Here is a 17,500-nt window from a genome sequence, read left to right as displayed (position 1 = left end):
CTCGCTTCTACCCCCATTGTTCTTGTCTCTGAATACTATATCCTTGTTTTCGCCTGATTTCACGGCGGCCACCTTGGAATCCCCAAACCAGCAAACTATAAACATGTCATGTTGGTGTGCCAAACAACATAGAAATTGAGCAATGTTTTCACACAAACCTTGCCTTTGTTTCGATTAAAAAAAACAATGACCGCTCATTAGGTGAGTGAAAACAGAGAACACAATTAAACAACTTTAATTGTAACTTACCTTTCTGGTAACTGCGGTGACACTGAAAAAAATAAATGCCATATAATTTGCAAATTAGTATTATGTTCAAAAACTTAAGTCGTGCTTCGTTCGGATCGACCGTAGAGTTGGTTGGGGTTATTCGACTTATTCGTGTTCTATTGGATAAATACCGTTTGGTTGGTTTGACCTATCAACTTTATCAACCAGGTCCCAAGTTAGTTCGGAATGGTTGAAATCAATGAGCCGCGTCCACTGTCTTTTCCGCGGGCTTTCCAAACTGGTCTGTATTGGCTCCAGTTGCTGGTCACGATCGCATACTTCAATACGCACTTGACTTACAATTGATTTGATCTGCTTTAATTTCCTATAATTTGCTTTGAATTTAAATCTCCCCGATTAGTAGAGCACTTTAGCTATATTGAGACTTTCTATTAGAGAGATTACGTAAAAGTGACCACGTGACCATGATTTTCCCGCCATTATTGGCGTTTACCGGTTGCCGTTTCTACGTGAAAGAAGGCGTTTTCGGGTTTGCCGTATACGAGAAATTTTCTTCTCGTTTTTCATCTACATAACAAGTTGCTTGTGGAAAAAAAGAACCCCAAAGCCATTTTCCGGTAAATCAAACAAGGAAAAATTAGATTTCATGGTTACAGATTGTTCTTAGGGTGGCTCAAACCAGTTCCAACTCTTTCAAGAGACCTTGTTATAACAACGATAAACTGAATACTTGAGATTAACAGAGTTGTCCAGTTGCCGTGGGTCACAAGCTTCGCTCCATTCTAGTACGTAAAACGTGATGCACAATATCTCTATTATTAGTATTAGTCATATCATCATATCATCATATCATCATATCATACATCTTTATTTACCCTCGGATTTTTAGAGTAGCTTGGTGTAGCTAATATCTCCGAGCATTTACCCTCCCAACCATGGTACACCATAGAAGACAGACCACAACACCGGGAACTACATGCCCTGCTCTTTGCGACAAGTGTGCGGGTTCTTTTACGTCCCACAGGATTATGAACATTGAAGGGTTGTGAGACGGGACCTCCGGCTTATCGCCCTTATCCGAGAAGACTAGAGAGTCTTACCATTTGCAGATGTAATTACAAAGGCAGCACTTTCTCCTCAGTTATTTAAAGACCCTGAGTGTTGGTCCGGCCCGAGTTGAACTCACGACCTCCCGCGTGACAGCCTGGTGCTTGACCAACTGAGCCACCGGTGCGGTGCGTGACAGGTGTCACCGGTCGTTCTAAGTATCATCATTTCATTTTGAGGAGGCAGTGTGGCCAAGGGGCGCTTGCCTTGAGATCCGGAGATCTCAGGTTCAAGACCCGCTCTGACCACTCGTTGAATTTGATCCTGGTAGTCCCTGGTTTATCTTCCCAGCTGCACTTGTAAATAGCCAACTGATTTGCCTCCAGCCGGTTGGGATTCTTAACAGTTGTTGTTGTTGTTGTTGATATTCTGTTCCGTCGTTTCGTTGTGTTTCATTGGCCCTTAAAAGCCCCTATGGGGAGCGGTCAATTAAGTATGTATTCATTATTTGGTAACAAATCGGAGATTTAAATTTAAAAAACAGAAGCTGAAGTGAGAATCGGCAATGACGTGTTTGCGACCCTTCCACAATATCTTTCCACCGACAAGAAATAACAAAAGCGACAGGTTTCTAAGGCTCAGCATACTTATAAACAACACGTTCTCACGAGTAGATAGAGCGACTTTCGTTTTACCTTGAAAAATAAACGTAAAAACAGAACGTAACAAAAATGCAAAACATTTAATTGGCTTATCGAACAAAAACAAACGAGTGCGAATTTTCATTGGCTTAGCGAACGCAGCTGCAAACAACGTCATCTCTCCATGGAACTTTCTGGAAAGTTTCGCTTTGACGTCATTTGAAATGCAGTAATGTAATTGGGCAATCGAACTAAGCGTGGTGACTGGTGACAAAGCTTACCTTTCTGAGGCTGAGTACTCTTTGGCCTTTGCGCGTTGCTGGTTCCCTTTCCGATCACTGGAGCTAAGAAAAACGAAACGAAAAGAAATCACGAAGCCTTCTATCAAATTTCGTGGGCAATTTCCATCCTTTCGATCTTTAGCTGTAAGCGACAGAAAATAGCTTCAGTAACCTAAAACGATTCTTGTAAACTTAATTATACCATTATTGCTTTGGTCTCAATAACTACTGATCCAAAGACATCGATTACTCTAAAGAGCAATGTCAAAATACTTAGATTTATACTGTCATTTACAGTTGTGGCATAACTAGTCAGTTGCAGGACAGGTTTTTCTTCGAATACTTCGGGTTTGTCCTCTCATAGAAAACAACATTAGACTTGATTTACTTTAATTTCATGTGATTTGACTTCAGGACTTGTGCTCAGCAAGATAGGTTTGAGCCCTCGATAAAGTGATGATTTTTACAGTATTATCAAAATATAATTTCTCTCAGGAGGTGAGTTTTATTATAACAAAGACGCTTGTAAATCGGTAATGTAGGCGAAAACGGTGTCTCCTTCCAACCTCCATGCCGTCATCACTACAAGTAGCTCATCTTTTTTTTCGAATTTGGCCACGGTGCTTTGAAAACGTAGCTGCTACTCACTGATTTAATTTGGATAACTCATGATGCAAAAATTGTGCATCACTGAACAAAGCATGGTTGACACCGTTGTGAGAAGAATCGTTTTTCACCAAAGTTATATTTATCTAATTTTCCCCCGGTTCAATTCTCAGATTCAAGGTTATATGTGAGTTGGGTATATATAGTATTTCCGTTTTGCCCTGCTGCCCTCTCCACATAACAAAGTATTCAATTTGATTGGAATTAACTTAATTTGCGATGTTTCCAATAAGGTCCTTCAGCATAGAATCTAACTATAAATACAGAAAAGTGCAAATCTATACCATTTGACTGCGGCGGTATTTCCTCGTTGTTATTTTCCGGTAACTTGACGTGCATTTTAACTCTGAAGTGAACATGACAGCAAAGGTCAAACAAAAAGTCTTTGAAACTACTATCAAACAACTACAAAGCTATTAGAGAGGGAAAAAAGTTTCCGAGTCCATGTATGCCTCCTCTTCAAAGCGGGTCTAAGTGCGAAGTTTTTGTGACGGTAATTACTTCTACTTTACATATGAACGACAACTAATTTTCATCATGATGAGAAAAACTTCGCACTCAGACTCGCTTTGAGGAGGAGGCATACATGGACTCGGAAATGGCCTATTAACCCCCTCCACTTCCCCTAGCTGAATCCCCCACTTCCTCTCCTTACGCTCTTCACCGCCTACTCATCTCGCTTCTACCCCCATTGTTCTTGTCTCTGAATACTATATCCTTGTTTTCGCCTGATTTCACGGCGGCCACCTTGGAATCCCCAAACCAGCAAACTATAAGCATGTCATGTTGGTGTGCCAAACAACATAGAAATTGAGCAATGTTTTCACACAAACCTTGCCTTTGTTTCGATTAAAAAACAATGACCGCTCATTAGGTGAGTGAAAACAGAGAACACAATTAAACAACTTTAATTGTAACTTACCTCTCTGGTAACTGCGGTGACACTGAAAAAATAAATGCCATATAGTTTGCAAATTAGTATTATGTTCAAAAACTTAAGTCGTGCTTCGTTCGGATCGACCGTAGAGTTGGTTGGGGTTATTCGACTTATTCGTGTTCTATTGGATAAATACCGTTTGGTTGGTTTGACCTATCAACTTTATCAACCAGGTCCCAAGTTAGTTCGGAATGGTTGAAATCAATGAGCCGCGTCCACTGTCTTTTCCGCGGGCTTTCCAAACTGGTCTGTTTTGGCTCCAGTTGCTGGTCACGATCGCATACTTCAATACGCACTTGACTTACAATTGATTTGATCTGCTTTAATTTCCTATAATTTGCTTTGAATTTAAATCTCCCCGATTAGTAGAGCACTTTAGCTATATTGAGACTTTCTATTAGAGAGATTACGTGAAAGTGACCACGTGACCATGATTTTCCCGCCATTTTTGACGTTTGCCCCATTTGTTGCGGGTTGAAGAAATGCAGGGCGCTGAATGGTTGATTTGCTAGTACACGAGCACATTTGTTGCGCGACAAGTTGTGAGCTTGATGAAAAACGAGCAACAAAGCCAAAATTTGTTGCTCAGAGTAGACCCGCGCTCTCCTTTTCGCAACAACTTTCTTCAACCCGCAACAAATGTTTTTGTTGCGCGACAAGTTGATCATGCAAGGTGAAAAACGGGAAACATCGACCCAAACTTGCAACGAAACAATGTTGCGCGCCAAGTTGAGGGTTTTTGTATCTCGTATTTCGCCGCCTTAAGGGTGCTCAAAACCAGTTTCAACTCTTTCAAGAGACCTTGTTATTACAAGGATAAACTGAATACTTGAGATTAACGGAGTTGTCGAGTTGCCGTGGGTCACAAGCTTCGCTCCATTCTAGTACGTAAAACGTGATGCACAATATCTCTATTATTAGTATTAGTATCATCATTTCATTTTGAGGAGGCAGTGTGGCCAAGGGGCGCTTGCCTTGAGATCCGGAGATCCCGGGTTCAAGACCCGCTCTGACCACTCGTTGAATTTGATCCTGGTAGTCCCTGGTTTATCTTCCCAGCTGCACTTGTAAATAGCCAACTGGTTTGCCTCCAGCCGGTTGGGATTCTTAACAGTTGTTGTTGTTGTTGTTGATATTCTGTTCCGTCGTTTCGTTGTGATTCATTGGCCCTTAAAAGCCCCTATGGGGAGCGGTCAATTAAGTATGTATTCATTATTTGGTAACAAATCGGAGATTTAAATTTAAAAAACAGGGCCCGGTTGTTCGAAAGCCGATTAACGTAATCCAGGATTAGCGTAAACGTTTGTTTCATGTTTTCAACTCTTTGGTTAAAGTTTCATTTGCTTATTTTTGTTTTTCAAGATTGACTTCTTCTAATGTAAAGTTTTGCCGAATATCATCGTTGAACAGCATTTGGGCGAAGAGAAATTAACTCCTTGGTTAATTTTTAATCTGGAATTAGCGTTAAACGGCTTTTGAACAACCAGGCCCAGAAGCTGAATGACGTGTTTGCGACCCTTCCATAATGTCTTTCCACCGACAAGAAATAACAAAAGCGACAGGTTTCTAAGGCTCAGCATACTCATAAACAACACGTTCTCACGAGTAGATAAGTGTGGTGACTGGTGACAAAGCTTACCTTTCTGAGGCTGAGTACTCTTTGGCCTTTGCGCGTTGCTGGTTCCCTTTCCGATCACTGGAGCTAAGAAAAACGAAACGAAAAGAAATCACGAAGCCTTCTATCAAATTTCGTGGGCAATTTCCATCCTTTCGACCTTTAGCTGTAAGCGACAGAAAATAGCTTCAGTAACCTAAAACGATTCTTGTAAACTTAATTATACCATTATTGCTTTGGTCTCAATAACTACTGATCCAAAGACATCGATTACTCTAAAGAGCAATGTCAAAATACTTAGACTTACACTGTCATTTACGGTTGTGGCATAACTAGTCAGTTGCAGGACAGGTTTTTCTTCGAATACTTCGGGTTTGTCCTCTCATAGAAAAGAACATTAGACTTGATTTTCTCAGCAAGATAGGTTTGAGCCCTCAATAAAGTGATGATCTTTACAGTATTATCACAATATAATTTCCCTTAGAAGGTGAATTTTATTATAACAAAGACGTTTGTAAATCGGTAATGTAGGCGAAAACGGTGTCTCCTTCCAACCTCCATGCCGTCATCACTACAAGTGGCTCATCTTTTTTTTTTCGAATTTGGCCACGGTGCTTTAAAAACGCAGCTGTCACTCACTGATTTAATTTGGATAACTCATGATGCAAAAATTCCATTGATATCCGCTCGTTGGTTTCGGATGCAGGGATGACGCAGTGGTGAGAGCACTTGCCTCCCACCAATGTGGCCCGGGTTCGATTCCCAGACTCGGCCGGGGTCATATGTTGGTTGAGTTTGTTGGTTTTCTACTCTGCACCGAGAGGTTTTCTCTGGGTTCTCCGGTTTCCCCTCTCCTCAAAAACCAACATTTGACTTGATTTGCGTTATTTGTTAACTTCAGTTTACAATGGCCCCAATTAGTGCTCCAGCGCTAGAACAACTTTCCTTTCCTTTCCTTTCTTTAGCAACCTGATCAAAACTTAAGAGCTACAGAACCAAGTTCCAAACGGAAATAGTTGAACAGCAATTACAGCAGTACCCCATTTAGTCTTGTACAGATCAAATATAACCTGGAATGTATAATCGGCGAAACGTTCCGTTAATCGACCAAAAGTGGAGAAGGACTGACGAGAACTAGAGTGCCACAAGACAGTAGGTATGATGATCAAAAACGATGGCTCAGCATGCCTTGCGAGTACGTTTGACATTTTGGTATAAATTTCTTTACCTTCATGCCCCAAACAACGAAGTGAGATGGTCAAGTTAAGGGGGCTCGTGAACACGGGACCATACAGTCATCTTATTCCAAAATGGCCACCATTTTAGTATTCTTTTGTTTGTTTGCAAATTAGCCCTTGTTGACTCGTTCAAGGGTAAATATTGAATTTTAAGTATAAGAACGAGGCAACAAGGGCTAATTGCAAGCAAACAAAAGAATACCACAATGGTGGCCATTTTGGAATAAGGTGCATTAATTTTTCAACGTTTCCGCTTACAGCCAACGCCGCCAACGCCAAATTTCCACGACAGCTGGCACACATTTTACAATGTTCTCAAAAAAAGTGTTTTCATGGTTTGATGATATAAATTTGATGTCGTTCTCATAAGAATATCTGCATCGGAAAACGTAAACAGCAAACATAACCTTTTATGGCAATTGATGTTGATTTGCTAATTTAGTTCTTACCACAAAGAAATAAGTACAACACGAGAAAAGAGGTCAGCACCAAGGTATCTACGTCTCTTATTTTAAAACGTGTACCCGAAATGCACAGGGAGGTCCATTTATTTCTGTATTTGGTAAAGTTTCCGTTTTTTAGAGCAATGTCTCTTTCACGAGTTACGAGAGATAACACAACCACTTACCTTCGTCAAGATCAGCAACACTTATAAGATCTGAATGCAAAAATAAGAGCAACAAGAAAATTAAGACTTTGAAAAGGGTGTCGTTTGTGCATCAATGAACAGAGCATGGTTGACACCGTTGCGAGAACAATCGTTTTTCACCAAAGTTATATTTATCTCATTTTTCCCCGGTTCAATTCTCAGATTCAAGGTTATATGTGAGTTGGGTATATATAGTATTTCCGCTTTGTCCTGCTGCCCTCTCCACATAACAAAGTATTCAATTTGATTGGAATTAACTTAATTTGCGATGTTTCCAATAAGGTCCTTCAGCATAGAATCTTTCTATAAATACAGAAAAGTGCAAATTTATACCATGTGACTGCAGCGGTATTTCCTCGTTGTTATTTTCCGGTAGCTTGACGTGCATTTTAACTCTGAAGTGAACATGACAGCAAAGGTCAAACAAAAAGTGTTTGAAACTATTATCAAACAATTACAAAGCTATTAGAGAGGGAAAAAAGCTGCTTTTTGGAGCTTACTGTATTGACTCGATTAAACGCCGCAGATGGAAGGAAAAGAACCAATAAACGCCGCGACCAATCAGAAGAATGCGGCGTTTATTCAAGCATTGTAAGAAAAAAAGACAAGTACACGTTTAATTTTCTGAACGTCGATGACAAGCCAGGCAATTCAGTAAGACCGGGACCAACTTGGCGACAAGTGGAAAACAAGCCGCTGCGACACGACGCCTACGTTTGTTTGCAAACGCAGTGATCTCGTATGAAGGGGAATGTGAAGAAGTTTGCTAATTCAATATGGCTGACCATATGACGCTCTCTCATTGGTTCATTTATATTTTGTCGCAGCAACTTCTTGCCGGAAGTGTACACACGGTGCGACAACGCTGCTTTCGCTAATTTTGTCGCTGCGACTAGTCGCACGAATTCAAACCAGTTTGAATTCGTGCGACTGATCGCGGCGACAAAATTCTGCCGAAATCGACAATGATTTTCATAAAATTAACGGTGTCACACAAGGCGAATTGTTTTGGCGACTTGTCCCCGCGACGTGTCGCAGCGACTTATCGCCCAGTGTGTCCCGGCCTTTACTGTTCTCTCTGAGCAAAAAAGCGAGACATTGGAGCTTGAAACATGTTTCTGTTTTAAATAATATTAACAAATGATCTACCGTAATTGTTATCAGTGATTTAAGAAATATGATTTTGAAATAACGCCGCATTGGACACGCTCAAAATTTAATGAAAGCCGCGGCGTTTAAACGAGTAAATACGTTATTAACGATAGAATTGTCCAATAGTTATGCTCTTAGTCACAGACTGTGGCAAACAGACCGGAAAACGCGGGAAACCAATCCTTAGTATAGCGTTGACATGTGTGGGCAAGCTTCAATTGCCCCCTAACCTCAAAGGTCGACTTTATTTCTAACCGGACAGTTGCGTAAAGTTGAAAAAAACGGCCGTTGTTTATTCCACGGCCGAGCTGGTGAAAAGCATGTGTTCGTCGCTGAGGTTAAAGTTACACACGGCTTTGATCCGGATCAGGAAAGAGCTTTCGCATGTGAAAACGGTCTGTAACGCCATTTCTGATACATAAACAGGGTAATTTCGAAGTGAAACTGGCAAAGTATGTTTAATATGGGTGAAAGAGACATATCACAGACAGGAACAATGATATAGCAAACGCTTCCGGGTCTGTAAAAAATAATTTTCACAAAGGATGGTCCAATGGGGCCAAAAAACCTTTTATCAACCAAATTTCAGGAAAATTTTGCTTACTTTTAGTTACACTGCAGCAATAGGGTGCAACCAGGCTCACTTGGTTTGGGTACCGAGCGAGAATTTTGGCGGCGGAGCCGCAAGCTAGAGCTGGCGAAGCCGGCGAGAAGAATGGGGCGACGCTCCATTCTCCTCGAGCGCTGGCGCCTCCTCTCTGGATACCCCCAAACAAGTGAGCCTGCCCGCTGGCTAATATAGTAATTATAATTGACAGTGCTAATCACCCTTCACTTGCAGTATTGAGGACTGAATTGCGAAAGGGCGCAGCTCACGATACCGGGCTGAAAGCATACCAAGGCGCCTATGGCTGCCGCTATACAGTCCATGTTTGATGTCGGAGCACAGCACCACACCTAGATGTTAATTAGCTGTGAGTCGATTTTTGATGAGGGAGGAAAACCGGATTACCCGGAGAAAAACCCTCGACTCAGGTTGAGATCGACTGAAACTCAGCCAGCCTGCAGGCCGGGCTCCCGGTGGGAGCTCGCAGTGGTGGGAGGCCCTGACTCCCTGGTATAAGGGCCTGGCCAATGAGAGTTGCAAATCAACACAAAGAGGAATCTTGAGACGACGCGTCCCGCCGTTTGGTAGCAACTTCCGCGCACCTGCGGCGACAGGTTGTGTGCAATTTGATCAAGCTCAAACTAAGACTCACTTCATTTGTCCCGTTTTCTCGCCAAGATGCGATAACTCGATCTCGCTCATCTGGGGTATTACGTTGATCATTGTCCTCAATGATATGCAACACTCTCCTGTTCAAGGGAAAAGAACTATCCACACTTACTCAGATAAAATACACTACCAAACATTTTCAGTCAGTTGTTCAGGGTCGGTGGCACATGCAAGCGGTTACTTGATGTAAGCGAACTCTGAAACCATTTATATCCAAACCCAACTTTGACAAATCAGGCAACTTACATGAGGTGCTAGCCTATCGGTACGAACCTCCGCTGATATTTACGGTAAAAAGCATTAGGTTCTCTAATAACATAGTTAATAGACGGGAATGGTTATGAAACCCGACAACTTTCTTTGTTGTAGGTTTTTGTTCTCTGTTTTGGCCTTGACCGTGCACAAACACAATAGTTGTTTACTTCGGACTGAGGAACTAACCAACAGAAACGTGTTGGTTACCTAATTCATGCATACTGTATGAGCGCAAAACAAAAGACTGTGTACGGTCGTGGACTTTCCAACCTAAATCTTAGCATCTTTGTTTGCTCCTTTGATGTTTGCCGAGCTTCCAAACCAGCTCCCCCATTAACTATGCTAATAAGGATGTAACACCGTGAGGCCCATGTCACACAAATCGTGCTGCCTATTCAAATAAAGAATTCTTTTGTGTGTAGTCTTGCAAAAGCCCCTCCTCTTAACTGCAAACTCTTGCTGTTTGATAGTTCGGTGGTAGAAGGTTTGCAGTGAAATCGGGTAGTCATCGGTTCAAGTGCCAATCAACACTGGATTCCCCTCCGATTTTTTAAGCTTCTCCGATGCTGTTTAAGTTGTTCCATTCAGTGCGATAATCCTTCTCGTTGAAAAAAATCATTTCAGACCCACAGTCCAAATATATATTGATAATTTGTTTGAACTCATAGGACTATGTCGCGCAAGAGCTGCTGGAGCGCGGCAGAAATGAAAGCCTGCAAGTTCATCCACGAAAGGATTAAGAAACAACCCGTTGGAGTACCTTACCATAAGACTCATCATTGTCCACAGACTTGATGGCTAATAGAAGATGCTGCTCAGCTAGGTAGTCATGGTCCGATATGATGGGAAACAGCTATCAACAAACAGATCACATTGAAGTCACTCTCATGTCGGTTATACGAGTTAGTCTGAAGTGTCTTATGCTGTAAAGAGATTCTAGAAAATAGTGGTTGAGCATTGGGCTGTCATGCGGGAGGTCGCGGGTTCGAGCTCCGGCCGGATCAACACTCAGGATCTTAAAATAACTGAAGAGAAAGTGCTGCCTTTGTAATGACATCTGCAAATGATTAGACTTTCAAGTCTTCTCGGATAAGGACTATAAACCGTAGGCCCCGTCTCACAAATAACTTCTATGTAAAGTAAAGTAAAGTAAAGTAAAGTAAAGTAAAGTAGACCTTATTTAACGTCGATAACTCGTAACAGTAACTTTTAATTACTGACAAAGCTGAGGTCGACGGTGCGCTCATTTTACTCCCCCCTATCCATCACTGCTCCGTTTTACGAGTATTTAAAGCTACTTAGCTACACCGAAAGGAAAGGAGTCGAAACAAGGATGCGAAATCCGGGAATCGAACTCAGGACCTCTTGCACCAAGGCCGCGCACTAACCGACTGTGCCATCCTTGCTCCTTAATGTTCATAAAGTTCCCTGTGCGACTTTAAAAACCCGCACACTATTCGAAAAAGAGTAGGGGATGTAGTCCCCGGTGTTATGGCTGTCCTGTTCTCTCCAGCAGAAGTGGCCCGCTTCGCAGTGATGTCTCTAAAACGGTTTTTGGTGTATGAAGCCACCTAAGCAGAAACAGCAATAAGTCAAAAAGGGACTTTGCCGAGTGGGAAGTCTTCTCGGATAAGGACTTTAAACCGTAGGCTCCGTCTCACAAATATCTTCTATGTTCATAAGTTCCCTGTTGGACGGTAAAACACCGCACACTATTCGAAAAGAGTATAGGGGATGTAGTCACCGGTGTTGTGGCTGTGCTGTTCTCTCCAGCAGAAGTGGCCGGCTTGGCAGTGATGTCTCTAAAAAGGCTTACGGTGTATGAGGCCACCTAAGCAGAAACAGCAATAAGTCAAAAAGGGCCTTTGCCGAGTGCTGGAACATGCTGATGTAGATGTAGATACAAGGGATCAGAATCGAAGACGCGGTCATTGCCGTGGCAGTGTGGTCGGGTAGTTAGGGCGTCGGTTTCTAAACCTGCAGTTCCTGGTATCCCCGTGACCACTTGCTGACCGTTTTCTAGGTACTATCCACTTCAACTATTCCACTGCGATTGTAAAAAACAAAAAACTGGTCTGCCTGCAGTTGGGATTCTTAAAGACTTCCCCTACATCTACATCTACATGTTCTAGCACTCGCGGCAAAATCCCTTTTTGGCTTATGGCTGTTTCTGCTTAGGTAGCCTCATACACCGTAAGCCTTTTTAGAGACATCACTGCCAAGCCGGCCACTTCTGCTGGAGAGAACAGGACAGCCACAACACCAGGGACTACTCTTATCGAATAGTGTGTGGGTTATGAACATAGAAGGTATTTGTGAGACGGGGCCTACGGTTTATAGTCCTTATCCGAGAAGACTTGAAACATTTGCAGCACTTTCTCCTCAGATATTTTAGTTCTAAGATCCTGAGTTTAAGATCCTGGGTGTTGATCCGGCCGGGGTTCGAGCCCGCGACCTCCCGCGACCTCCCGCTTGATGCTCGACCAACTGAGCCACCGGTGCACGGTAGCTTGTTGTGTTTATTTGAAGGATCCGTTTCATTGGTCCTGAAAACCCCTGCGGGAGTGGTCGATTAACTACAGACATGGACCAGACACGTACACATACGATTACAACGGCGGTAATCACTAAAATAAGTAAATGGCATTTCGATTTATTTTCAATCAATCGTTCTAATCTCGGTTTTCACATGACGTCACGGCCGCCATGTTGGCCGCCATGTTGGTGACAAAGAAACGGCGGCCATGTTGGTGCCCCAACCAAATCCTCTGGGAATTGAATTCGATTATGATGCAAACGTTTTCTTTGAAAAACATGGCTGTTGATCACGTGAGTGAAAACCAACAATTGATCCATTGACCGACCAATGATAATAAATCAACCAATCCATCCGTCAACCAAAGAGAGGTACATTCAATCATTGCGCCTATACAAGCATAAAAAGATTGATCCTATACTGATAAATGCCACTTTTACTCACCGTGGGGATAACAGATTTATTCCATTCCGGGTAGGAATACTGTCCGCCTGATTTACTATCAGTAGAATCGCTGAAATGCTTTTTGCCTGAGTCTAAAATGTTGTTTTTAGCAGTCCTCTGCATCTCTTACGAAGGAACAAGAACACACGGTACAGTTTAATGCAATAGCTTCAGTCAGATGCATATATCCATCAACAATGTAGTTTAAGGGCGAAGGGAGGCAACTTGAAGTGGATTTTTCGTATACTTAAGAATTTATCCTAACGTTTTAAATCTTTGTAGACAAAGTTCAAACAAATGATGTGATGTGAAGAAACCCACAAATTTACATCCTCTAAGGGGCAATATGTAGTAATTTCAGGACGTACTAACTTCTTACTAACCGAGCGCGAGGGCCGTACTGGGAAATATTGGCCCGAGGTCGTGGCAGTACGGACCGAGCGCAGCGAGGTCCGTACAAAAACGACCGAGGGCCAATATTCCCCAGTACGGCTCGAGCTAGTTCGGTTAGTAAGTAGTTTATCATATGGCTTTTTAATTACCTCTTGCTTTGTTTTTGCAAGCCCGTAATCGGCCCGTGGGCATTACGGGAGAATAATGCCCTACAATTCAGTCACAATTAGCCAACCAGAACTCGCGTTATATTGGCTACAAACATATAATAAAGCCATATAATAAATAGATGTTATTGAACTAGCGTGAGGTCTGTACTGGGAAAATATTGGTCGAGTTAGGATAGGATGGGATATTTATTCTCAATATATCAATGTAGGTTTTACACAGAATCGATAAAATGGAGAGAAAACAGCATGAAAAAAATAGTTGAACTAACACCATGCCCTAGTGATTACAAAAATAATCAAATTGTGGAAACAAGGAAACAATGGAGAAATACATAGTAACTAAGTATCTTAATAATACTTGAAAGCATAACCTAAGACCTTGGACTATGAAAAGGAAAAGAGGACTACATTCATACACATATTGAAGTATGTGCATCAAGAGCAATCCAGATATTTCAATTTCATATAATGTTTAAAGAGAGTATTCTTGAACCTCTTTTTGAAGGCTCAGAACGGATAGAAATACGTAGGAGGATTTAGCATCATATAAATGATCATAAGGAAACAGACAATTAGAGAGTTTTACAATATCAGTAAACTTTAAAATATTAAAACGACTGTAATGGGGGTGATATGGTCTCGAATGGGGACGTCATTTATTATTCTGATTACATTTTTTTTGCACGTTTATGGACCGAGCCTGAAAGGCTCAGTAGTAGAGCATCCCGCCGAACTAGCAATCGAAAGGTCGTAGGTTCGACTCTTTCAAAAGAGCATTCGGATTTTGTCCGAGTATCCCCGAGTCATCATCGAAAAATGACATGTCTTCACCATCATCTCATAAACATTCAACATCTCCTTCATTACAATAGCGACTGAGAATGTACAATTTCGACAACTTCAGTCCAAACAATGAGACAATCGTCACCTGAACCTAATTTAAGGGCTCAGGGGTCCGTTTCTCGAAAGTCCCGAAACTTTAAGGGCCATTTTCGGGTGTCACAATTCCCTTTGTATCTCAAGAACTGAGAGGATTTAAGTCTTCAAACTTCACAGTCATTTTTCTTTTTGTTACCTTGAAGACATGTTAAAAAAATCGGCTTTCAAAAAACAAGCGGTTAGCAGTTTCGGGCCCGAAAAGTTTTCGGGACTTTCGAGAAACGGGCCCCAGCTTTCACGAGTTTCCTATAGCTCAGTGGTACAGCATCCTATAATACTCAGATGTGATCTGAAGGTATGATGGTTCGACTTCCCACAGGAGCATTGGGATTGAGTATCCGCAAGTCACGGTCATCATCGCAGAAAAATACAGATCTTCATAATTTGTATATGTAATCGCATGGGTCTGAGGGCAATTAAGATTAATCCTTAATTTGCACGAGGGCACATTGGCATTACATGTTTATCACATAAAGGGAAAAATTATTGAGAGAAGCCCGTTCACTAATGCCGCGACAAATGACAATGAACTTAACACGCTTTCATTCTAAAGGTTCAGTTCAATAAATTTTGCTGCCAACAGAAATAGCCCTTAAAATGTATTTTATACGTGAAAAAACCAGTAGTCAGAATCTGGAAGATCTTCTTGTAACTTCGCTTGCACTGGATAAGCAACTGTTAACCATTCAGGATCAAGTAATCATGGCCTCTTGATTACCAAAAGTGCCCTCGTGATTAAGAAAAAATACCCTCCGTCTAAGCCAATCAGCATTCAGTAATTTTCCCCGCATGTGATCATTAACAATTAGACCCGTAGTCCGCAAGGGCGAGTACGGGTCGCCCTTGAGGGCGAAAGGTCTAATTGTTTTTAGTATCACCCAACTAGTAGGACAGAAAGGCAATAACAAAGTTAGCAAATGCTAGTTGAAGAAATATTTATTTGGGAATAAAACGAGAGAAAGCGTCACGCTTTTCGCTACTCGAGGACTCTTACTAATAGTCCTCTAGTAGCGTAGCCAATCAAATTGCAGGATTTGCATTAGTCCATTAGTTCGGTGATACTAAAAAATGTTATCGATCAAACAAAAATCAAAACCACTGGATCCGTGGTCTGAAATTGAAGGATCAGGGGCTCGTTTCCCGAAAGTACCGGAACGTTTCGTGACCTTTTCGGGTGCCACAATTTCCTCTGCTTCTTAAAAAAATGGAAGCATTTTAGCCATCACACTCCACAATCATTTTGCTTTTTGTTACCTTCAAAACATGTTCAAAGACCAGCCTATAAAAACAAGCGGATGGCAGTTTCGGACTCAAAAAGGTTTCGGAACTTTCGAGAAACGACCCGCAGGCCTGCAAAGTTAGAACGATGAGATACGGACCGTTGCGCCTTACCTTCTAAACAAGAAGAGTGAAATTCAATAAAGAACTGAGTTTTGCTATTTGTTTTAATCTGTAAAGTAAAGCGAAAATAGACAAACGTTTGAAGAACTGAAAATGGTTTGAATACAGAAATGACACAATGATATACCTTTATTGAATTTAATCCTGAAGTGTAATCTTGGGAAGAACTGCTCTCCGTGAATTATGTTCCGATAATCTGAACCTGAGAAGTCACTTGACTCTGAAGATAACTGCCGCTCAGTTTGGTATAACGTCATTACCAAATAACAGCCTTTTTCAAAACTAAGCTCACCAGAAGGATCAATTCTACTTAGAAAAGCTTTAAATTTTCTTTTTTTCTTACCCAAATTCGATTTCCGGCTCGAAGTCAAAATGTGACTGAATCGAATTTCATTTCAACATTGTATGTCTGTGGGCCCAATCTCACAACATATCAATGTTCACAACCCTGTGCATGGGATGCTAACGATAACGATAACGATAACGATAATAAAACAACACGATTCAATATATAGAAGATATTACACGCTGACGAGAAGACAAGAATGTTATGTTTGAGTGGCAAGAACAACATCTCACGAGAGAGCGCAGCTTCATTAACCGTTCCCCATAGGGGCTTTTCAGGGCCATTGAAACACAACGAACAAAACGACAGAACAACAACAACAACTGTTAAGAACTGTTAAACTGGCCGGGGGCAAACCAGTTGGCTATTTACAAGTGCAGCCGAGATATTGTTGTTGCCACGAGAACGTGAGGACACTAAATGCGCATGGTAAAGATTGAAAAGCAGACTTTGACACAAGTACTGGGTATTATTACAAACAAAACAAGGCGGGAATCGTGACGTCATTGCTCAATATGACCACTCGGGTTACACACGAAAAATACGCCACTTGGTTCCCGGATGTAGTGGTCGTATTGACTCTACGAGTGTTTTAGTTTCGTGTAAAACACTCCCGTCCACATAATAAGATACGTAACGGCGTAATTTGTTACGCCGTTATGTACTGATGATGATATGATGTGGTAAGATATTTAATTAGTGTCCAAATGTGCTAGTTTCGAATTGTGAAGCAATAAAAGAACAGAGTCGAGGTTCAGGGGAAAAATTAGCATTTTGTTTTGCACAAAACAAAGGAAAATGCAAAGTACTCCTCTCAACTTCGACTTCCTTCTTTTGTCTCTGCACAAGTCGAAACTAGCCTATTTAGAGCCATGTCTCACCTTTGTCACGATATCACAGAACACTATCTCACAACCTTGACAAGACACCGGACTTTTGGGAATAGTTTGATCTGTAATGAAAAATTCTAACTTACAGAAGTCGTACACACTTCTATTCGTATCCAGCAGAATATACCTCACAAGTGAAACGTGCTTGATTCAGAGGGCACTAGCAACGTTCCATACACCTTCCAGCTGCCGCTGGAAAACTAAATCGCTTCCCGCGACATTAATCGTCTCAGTGGTATTTTGGTGCTTAGCTTTTGTGTACGGAAACAACTATTCACCCCAGTGACGATGTAAGTATTGGATATTTATCTTACCCTCCGTACGTAATAGTTTATGTTTACGAAAGTGAAATCTTTAAGCATCAGGATAAAATAATTCATCACTGAATGCTAT

General features: G+C 41.6%; 1 protein-coding gene across 3 annotated transcripts in view; it reads right to left on the bottom strand.

The window, feature by feature from the left end:
* LOC138030076 (phosphatidylinositol 3,4,5-trisphosphate 5-phosphatase 2-like) overlaps positions 1-17,500 on the bottom strand; it is a 60,497-nt gene that overhangs the window by 5,995 nt on the left and 37,002 nt on the right. For 2 of the 3 annotated variants that reach the window (XM_068877931.1, XM_068877933.1), the window contains 12 exons: positions 17,099-17,169; positions 15,863-15,920; positions 12,969-13,093; positions 10,754-10,841; positions 9,717-9,813; positions 7,639-7,700; positions 7,285-7,314; positions 5,443-5,505; positions 3,789-3,810; positions 3,151-3,212; positions 2,201-2,263; positions 250-271 (listed from right to left, as the gene is read on the bottom strand). In XM_068877931.1, coding sequence (XP_068734032.1) covers positions 250-271; positions 2,201-2,263; positions 3,151-3,212; positions 3,789-3,810; positions 5,443-5,505; positions 7,285-7,314; positions 7,639-7,700; positions 9,717-9,813; positions 10,754-10,841; positions 12,969-13,093; positions 15,863-15,920; positions 17,099-17,169 — 763 coding nt within the window. The remainder of the gene's footprint in view (positions 1-249; positions 272-2,200; positions 2,264-3,150; positions 3,213-3,788; positions 3,811-5,442; positions 5,506-7,284; positions 7,315-7,638; positions 7,701-9,716; positions 9,814-10,753; positions 10,842-12,968; positions 13,094-15,862; positions 15,921-17,098; positions 17,170-17,500) is intronic. The other variant, XM_068877932.1, reaches the window with a different exon arrangement.

The sequence above is a fragment of the Montipora capricornis genome, chromosome 13 (genome assembly GCF_036669925.1).
Source record: "Montipora capricornis isolate CH-2021 chromosome 13, ASM3666992v2, whole genome shotgun sequence".
NCBI classification, from domain to species: Eukaryota; Metazoa; Cnidaria; class Anthozoa; order Scleractinia; family Acroporidae; genus Montipora; species Montipora capricornis.
The sequence above is the reverse complement of the archived record's forward strand: the minus strand, read 5'-3'. Positions and strand labels throughout refer to the sequence as shown.